Raw genomic sequence first — 8,940 nt, 5'->3', positions numbered from 1 at the left:
GTATCAGAGAAGTCTTCCTAGAGGAAGTGACATTTAGTCTATAAAGCTAAAGATGAATAAGAGACAAGGAAAAGAGAGAACCTGAGTGTGTGTATAAGTGTGTTTTCAGGAGTGGTTCAAGGGAAAGAGGAACAGAAAGGGTCTAAGTAGTTGAGGGAATAGTATTTAAAAAGCCCAGGAAGTGAGATGCTCCGTAAGGCAGGAATGGAGAGTTATGTATGAACCAAATCATGTAAGATCTCAAACAATTATTAAGGGATTTAGACTTTATCCTGAGGATTGCTGGGGTCCATTAAAGGCTTTTAATTCCATTTTTGCTCTTGTTTGATCAGTCTTGCTCCAGTATGGAGAAATGGTTACATGATTTAAGACTTGAGGCATGGAAATCGTTTAGAACCTTGGTAGGTGGTGGGGAAGATGGTGGCTGAACTTGGGTATTAGCAGAGAGGATAGAAAGTGAACGAAGCTGGGGGCTATTCCACAGGGTCAGAATTGACCGAGGTTGGTGAATTATTGGAATGGGGATGATAGAGAGCCAGCTGTCAGTGATGATGCCCACCTTTTGGCTTGGGCAACTGAATTGGTATTGGTTTTATTCACTGATGAAGAAAACAAAGGATGTGGAGCAGGTTTGAGTGTAAGAAATTCAGTTTGGTGTATACTGTATGTGGCAGATTACATTTTCCAAAGATGCCTATATATTCATGTACTTCAGTGTAAGCAACACTGCTCCCAAAGCAAGATGGGGTCTGTATTTGTTCCCTCCCCTTGAATCTGGGAAGGGGTTGTGAGAACACCAATGAATGGGGTCCAGCAGAAGTGATAGTATGCAATGTAGAGGTTCAGTCATAAAAATGTTGATCCAGTTTCTGCCTGGTTCTCACTTGGGAAGTTCATACTTGGAGTCCAGCCAACATATTGTGAGAAAGCCCAGGCCATGTGGAGAGGACACATGTTGTGGTCCAGCCCGGAGCCCCAGTTAGTCTCTCAGTGATGTATCATCAACCACCAGACATGAAAGTAAATTAGTCTTTGGAAAATTCCAGCTCCCAGCCCTCTAATCTTCCAGCCGAAGCCCCAGATATCATGGCGTAGAGACACGGCATCTCTGCTCTGCCCTGTCTGAATTCTTGACCCACAAAAACTATGAGAGTTTAAGAAATAATTCTTATTGCTTTAATCCACTAGGCTTTGGAGTAATGTATAACATAGCCATAACTAACTAACATATTGCATTTGGAGACATCCTCATAACTCAAATGTATATTTCTTTTTCAAAAATCAGTGTGGCCGACTCTTTTTTTATCTGTTGTATGAAGAAACTTGCATCAAATACTCTGTCAGTTCTTGTCACATCCACTATTTGTCAAAAAACTTTTGAAAATTTTGCCTTCCTTAGCTTTGGTCAAGGAAGGAGGGGAGGAAGGGAGGATCCTGAATATGGGAGCAATGGGCAAGTTTAACGCCATTTCCGGAAGGAAGTGGTGGACTGATGGAATGATGACAACTGTGCCCTCCGACCCAAGCATTGCAGTCTCCTGATTTCCTGCACAGGCACTGATGTGCCCCATCAGGGTGGGCATTACTTCCCTAAAAATTGGTATCAATGCTGCTCCCACCTTCCTGCCCATCAGAAGTTTGGCCCCAACACCACGAAATAACAGCTGGGTTGTGTTAAGAAATTTTTATTGTTTCCTTTGGATTTGTGATGAAAGCACATAAAATTACAAGTGGAAGAAACATCATGCCACAAAATTGCATAGAATTATTACAAAAATGTGAATTATGCATTTTAAATAATTTGAGATAGAACCAAAATATGTACATTTTAAGAGCTTCAAATACTTTGTCCTATCTTTTTTTCTTCTGAAAAGGCAAAAGTCACAATGTCCAATCCATCACAAACAATATTTATACAGTGCACAAGCACAACATTAAATTCAAAGTAATGCAAGCAATGGCCCTTTCTTTCGAAATTATTTAATGACAGCTTATCTATCATAGGAGTATTAGTTAATGTATGGTGATATTGAAATGGTAAAATGAACTGTTAAAAACCAAAAACACATGGCATGTCATTAGAACTTTGAAAATTCTCAGTACATGGCCCAAACCATGCTATTCTCAGTAGTGTAAGGGTATCATAGGGGCGTAGTCTAATTTAATACACAGCTCTACTCTCTATTATAGGAAAAACCACAGTACAGAATTTCACACATTCAACAAAGAACAAGGCAAATACAGAAAGGCACAAAACTGCACATCATATAGACCCTTTTTCTTTATCTTAGTCTATTTCAAGTAATATTAATATTATTAAATGATAGTATCACTGTAGTAACTTCAATGATGCAAGATGGACAGTGTTACACGCTACCCCCACAACTGCAAAAAGTGTCATTGTACAGATATAAAAATGTGATTACAGGAAATGGCCAAATACAAACATATTGCAAAATGACTAGAGTCACTAAGGTAATGAAATCCAACTACCAAAACAGTTTTGTGTAAGTCAAGGTTATTCAACTTTAGTCTATCTCTGGACTAAAATGTGATACAATGTTCTGTAATAATCACCATTGCATTTGGTTATTAATGCTATTATTAGTTCATTCTTCTGCAATTTTAGCCAGTCTGTAATTTTGTTTATAAAAATGCAGCATTCTATTTTGACCATTCTTGCTTCTTTATGATTAATGCCTTTCTTTCAAGGTGCAAAAGTAGAATGATTTACAAAAGAGTTCTCATTCAGTGGAAGTTAAGTTTTATTAAGTGTCTAATTAACACCCTAAATCCTTTAGATCAAAATATAGTCATCTCCAAAGGGGATGGGATTTTTTTTCCCCTTGTGTCTCCCTAGATGTGTTTTTTAATCAAACACTACTTCCTAATGTTTGAACTAAGCCCTCATTTTGATTAAAACTTAATTGTGATCCCTAGTTATTGCTTAAAGTTAAATAGAATAATTTCCATAAAAATATTAAATTCTTAAAACACAATTTTCAGGACACAACTAGTTTTTGTGTTTTAAAATGTTTTACTAAGCTACAATCAGACAGGTTTAAAGTAAAATAAAACTGTACATCTTGCTTCAGGGCTTTAACTTCAATGTTCTTTGTGTTACTCTCTAAGTTATATTTTCCTCTATATAATTATTCCCTCTTACTTAAGACCTTTCAATAATGTTTTAAATCAGTTTCACCATAATATAATTTGTTTCTCCTATGCCACTTAACATAGGAACTTAACAAAAAGACAGTTAAGTGAATTAAATGTACATAGTAAATATATAATGAAAGATTTTTTTAATGTGAGAAATAAATTGAAATCTGTCAGATTTAAAAATTATGGAAGATACTAATACATTTCCATATTGCTGTCCTATACATTTTTGTATATTCTGACCATTAAAACAAGCTTAAAATACTTAAAATCCAGTTTTTGATCTTACAAAATATACATCAAAGTCATATTCTAAGTTCTCAATCTACCTCAACTTGCATCAAAGCCTCCATCAATTGTTTCTTAGAATTTTAATGTAATTTAATATCCACATAATGTAGATATTTGACCATTTTCTTCCCTGTCATTGAATTGGTTTTACGTCTTGTGGAAGAGATCTGGATTATTGCCAATTAAGAAACTCATATTCACACTCATATGAATGTGTGTGTGTGTATGTGTATGTGGTGTATATGTATGTACTTATATGGCTGAGTGCATACATATATACATGTAGATAACATATACCATTTATATGTGGGTCTGTGTAGTCTCTAGATAAATATTTAATCTTTATCTCTATATTAAAAATAAATGAACCATAAAGAAAGTCAGACAGCAAAATAACTGCTGGAACCTATTCACTCTGATTGAATCTCTGCTCATCATACATCGGCTCAACTATTTTTATTCAATTAAAAAGATCTTTGTAGTTATTTAATGATTTTAGGCCAATAACCAATGAATACCCAGACTTTGAGTGCAAATAGTCGACTCAGATAGCACACTGCCTGGAAGTGTGTGGCCAACTTGCTCACACAGCCAAATGTACAAGTCATGTTGCCAAGTCTGGGGATGGCTTTACTGGACAAGGACACAATCAAGGCAGGAAACCAGCTTATTTGAGTCACTATGGTACCCAATAAAGCCATGTCAGCAACAAATACACTGATGCCTCTATGATAAACAAATTAGCAAATTGCAACCCGCCAGTGCTTGCAAAGCAAAGGATGAAACAATTTAATATGCATGTTAACTCGAAGATATGGTAGTTGAGGGGCAGTTAGGAAAAAAATGCTCAAAGTTGGCTGTTCAGTAGTGTTAAATAGTGCTATGCATTTCTCAACTATTTCTATTACTTTGACATACTTTACACCAGAGCTTCAACTAAAAACATGAGCTTGCTTTTCTTCAAAGAAGACGCTGTCCTTCATTAAATGTTCCATGGAGGCTGGAAGCTGCCTGCTTTGAATTTACTACTGGAAAGAAAACCAAAATCCCACCACATACATGCACTCTTCACTAGCAGACCTGCAGTAGTTTCCACATAACACATGGAGCCTGGGTATGGGGAAGCTGAATGGATCCTTCTGGAACTCTCCCTCCAGTGTGGATTTTAATCTAAGGGATGCTTCTCAGGAAGATGCTCCTGGGCAGTGATCTTTGTAAGAGAGAGTCCAATGGAGCTGGAGTGGCCATGCGTGTTCTGAAGGCCAGGAAGAAACAATCACAGGGGAGTATCAAATTCTTTTCCTGGGTTTTCTCCTTCCAGCTTCTCACTGGAAGGAGGCTTGTGGTTCAGTTTTCCAGGGTCTGAGGTCAGCAGGGGAGGGACAGAGCTGTGATTGCTGTCTTCACTGATCTTCCCTTTCATGGCTTCCTGCACGAATTCCAAAATCTCCAGGGGCAGCCTTTTGAACTTGTCTTGGTACTCCTGCTCTAGCTCCACCTGCAGCTGGGAGACAGCAAGAAAGAGGATGATTTTATGTCATTTGGGTTTCTATAACCACCCATGTAGAAACTCCTTGAAAGAGATGTACAAAGAGGGGAGGGACCAATTAATTTTAATATCATGATGTGAAACTGAGGTTCGTTGGACATGTCATTTGTTCACAGCTAAAAGTCACCAATAGCTGAGGGTATCAAGGTCAGCCATGAATCAGGCTGGGAGAGCCACAAAGTCAATTGGAGTGGACAGACGGTCAAGGCGCGGGCTTTATGAAGTGCAGCCTCATCCAGAGGCTGTTTCTAACCCAGAGCTAAATGCATTTTACAAACTGAGCATACTCATATAGCCAACCTGAACATCTATCTTCACTTCTTTTATCACCTGTTTATTCTGATTCCTTTTTTTCTTTCAAATTTTTATTTGCTTCATAAACCGTTTTACCTACCTTTTAAAACTGCCTTCAAATTTATCTGTTTAATGCTCTGGAGAATTTTCAGACTTTTAAAAGTCACAGAACCCTTTCTTCAAATGCAGGCTTATGCTGGCCTCAGCCATAAAACAAGTAAAAGCTGGGCATCTGGTAGAAGTGGGGTGAGGGGCGGTGGGTGCTACCTGCTAGGACGCTCTGCTGCTCAGAGCCCAGATGAAACCCAGGATTTTGAATAAAATTTTCTCTGTTTATTGAATGATAAGCAGGGAGCTTAATCTTAGATATGGCGTGAGAGACTAAATCCTTTTCCTAAACGCCCAAGATCTTGCATTTCTCAGCAGCTCCCGGGTGATGCCGATGTGGCTGTGGCTGGTCTACTTTGGACACACTGACAATCTTCCTGTCCTGGTTCTACTCTGAGCTCCCAATTCTACTTTTGGTCTCAATCCTGGCTGTACGTCCTCTATCTGCAGCTTCAATGCAGTCTGACCCCTGACCACCTGGGATGAAGACAGTCCTCAGGTCATCTGCCCTGCGGTGTCCGGACCCCTCTTTCTTCAGTGCCAGCAGCTTGAGAACATCTCCTTTAGTTCAATTCCTTTTTGTTCTCGCTTCTATGCCAGAGAAGTTTTGCCAAAATTAGTACAGATCAGTAATCCCTTATTATTATGTATTAAGTATTATGTATTAACTTTGCCAAACTTAATAGAGATCAGTAATCCCTTATCTGCAATTCTAAAATCTCCAAAATTCTGAAATTGAGAAGTTTTTTATAAATTTGTAACAAAATCATTGACTTTGATGTAATGCTATTTATAATCCTTATTTAATCCCACTTCTTGTGAATGTCCATACATGGTACTGTAGACATATTAATTTGTTTGATTATGAGGGTGACCTGGGCCCCCTTGGGATATAATGCTTATGGTATATGCATCATATTCCTTTTCTAAAATCAGAAAAATTATGAATTCTGAAAAACAAGAGGCCCCAAGAGTCTCAAATAATGGATTGTGGATCTGTTTGAATGAGCTTTTTTTTTTTTCCACATCAAAAAGTGCCTGATAAAAATGGCTTGGCCTGAGTATTGAAAGTCCCCTATTCCCCCCAAATATCAAATATTGGGTATTTATGAATATGTTGTCCTGGCATGTGAATTCCAATAAACCAAGAAGGAAACACTCTATGAGAGGGATACCCACAGGGCCTGAGGTTCACATTGCCATGATGTGGTAAAGGCACCTTCACACACAGCTCCACCCTCAGCACTGGGGACAACCCTCCGGAGCATCAGATATAAGAAGGCAATGGCCAGTTTCTCCCCAGGTGGGGCTTTGCACTGACACACTCTGGCATAAGTGAAATCTCAGCCTGGTGTCTGACAGCTTCCATTTACCACCATTCAGACCTCGTCATGAATTTGTCTCAATTTTAGTTCAGCAACACATGCAGTTAAAGTTTCGTTTCCAAAAAATGTAGGGAAAGGGAGAAAAGCATGGGGCCCTATGTTTAAGAAACAGCAGATTTCATTTAGGTTAGACTGGGGGAACTTCAGTATAGATATATTGCACCTGACCTAGACACCGATTTCTCTTAGGTCATTGGTGGACAAGACCCTATGGTGCTTGATAGGCTGTTTCCTTTTTTAACTTATGAAAAAAATAAAAAGAAAATATGAAATGTGAGAAAATGCCAAATAAACACTTAAACTAACATTTTCTGGTAATTTTTAATAATCTAATTTTAATAATTATGATTCTGCACCCAGTTCAGATATGGGGGTATTTTTCCCCACACCGCCAAGCAATTCTCTGTGACACCAGCTGGGTGTCCTACAATTGAATTAGATTCTGACACTATATATACCTGGAGATAGCGTCAGATCCCCCAGGTTAAGGGCTCAGTCCTACAAGACTGCCCCACACCCCTCCCCCAACTTTAGAGGCCAATTGCAAGTCCAGGTTGTCACCTGTGCTTCTGCCTGACTGGCTATAGTTTGGAGGCTCCCACGATCCCCTCACTTAGATTAGATTGGTAGAGTCGCTCACAGAACTCAGAGAAACATTTTCTTACTAGATCATTGGTTTCTTATAATTAATTAATTAATTAATTAATTATTTTGGCTGTGTTGGGTCTTTGTTTCTGTGCGAGGGCTTTCTCTAGTTGCGGCAAGCAGGGGCCACTCTTCATCGCGGTGCGCAGGCCTCTTACTGTCGCGGCCTCTCTTGTTGCAGAGCATAGGCTCCAGACGCGCAGGCTCAGTAGTTGTGGCTCACAGGCCCAGTTGCTCCGCAGCATGTGGGATCTTCCCAGACCAGGGCTTGAACCTGTGTCCCTTGCATTGGCAGGCAGATTCTCAACCACTGCGCCTCATTGGTTTATTATAAAACGACACAACTCAGGAACAGCCAGATGTACAGGACAAGGTATGGGGAAAGGGCACAGAGCTTCCATGCCCTCTCCAGGTGGACCCCTCTCCCCAATCTCCATGTGGTCACCAATGTGGAAGATCTCTGAACCCTGTCCTTTCGGGGTTTTGTGTAGGCTTTCTATGTAGTCATTACTGATGTAACTCGTTGGCCACTGGCCAGTTAACTCAATTTGCAGCCCCTGCCCTCTCCCAGGAGGAGGTCAGGAGGATGGACGTTAAAGTTTCAACCCTCCAATCATTAGCTTAGTTCCCCTGACAACCAGCCCCATCCTTAGGTGCTTCCCCCAAGTCACCTCATTAACATAACAAAAGACACCTTTATTGCTCTTAACACTTAGGAAATTCACGGGTTTTAGGAGCTCTGTGCCAGGAACTGGGATGAAGACCAAATGTATATTCCTTATTATAAATCACAATATCACAATAATAATAATAATCTAATTTTATATTTTTTCATTTAAAAATTGACCCAGTTGTGGCTAAATTATAACTTTGGTAGATTCTTCCTTTTATCATGGATTAGTAGTAGATTTTATTATACTCTAAACTATTTTAATAAATTAATATGATTAATTTATAAACTAAATTAAATGTATATTAAATGCCATATATTTCACTCTTTAAAAAAAAGTCTTTATTAATGAATGAATTACAAATGTGCATTTACTTATTTCAACTTAGAGCTTTTCTCTTTATATTTTTCTTCTTATAAATGGAATACCTGTTTATTACAAGAAAATATGAAAAGTATGCAGGGCAAGATCTGGCTCTGTTTCTAAAAAGCTCCATCTATTAGCTCCAACTAAGATCAGCTATGCTCAGCCTAGATCAGCTGAACTCTGAAAGTCGTGAACTAAATAAATATTTATTATTGTCAGAGAAGTTTTGTGTTTTATGCAGTATTATTGTAGCATTTCCCCCATGACTCCCATAATTTCTCTCAGAAATGTTCATGAAATTCTGTGGTGTGGGCCTCACCAAAATCTGAGGATGCTCAAGTCCCTTATATGAAATGGTGCATATAACATATGAGCATCCTCCCATTAAATCACCTCTAGATTACTTATAATACTTAATACAATGTCAGTGCTATGTAAATAGTTGTAAATTCAATGTAAATGCTGAGTA

The 8,940-nt window shown here is 38.7% G+C and overlaps 1 protein-coding gene across 2 annotated transcripts in view; it reads right to left on the bottom strand.

Annotated features, from left to right (window-relative positions):
* Positions 1-1,669: 1,669 nt before the first annotated feature.
* Positions 1,670-8,940, bottom strand: part of PLCB1 (phospholipase C beta 1) — a 679,784-nt gene continuing 672,513 nt past the window's right edge. The window contains exon 32 of one of the 2 annotated variants that reach the window (XM_004276458.4): positions 1,670-4,957. In XM_004276458.4, coding sequence (XP_004276506.1) covers positions 4,730-4,957 — 228 coding nt within the window. In that variant the 3' untranslated portion in view covers positions 1,670-4,729. The remainder of the gene's footprint in view (positions 4,958-8,940) is intronic. The other variant, XM_012535449.3, reaches the window with a different exon arrangement.

This window comes from Orcinus orca, chromosome 16, assembly GCF_937001465.1.
Source record: "Orcinus orca chromosome 16, mOrcOrc1.1, whole genome shotgun sequence".
Classification (NCBI taxonomy): Eukaryota; Metazoa; Chordata; class Mammalia; order Artiodactyla; family Delphinidae; genus Orcinus; species Orcinus orca.
This window is presented reverse-complemented; position numbering and strand designations above follow the sequence as displayed.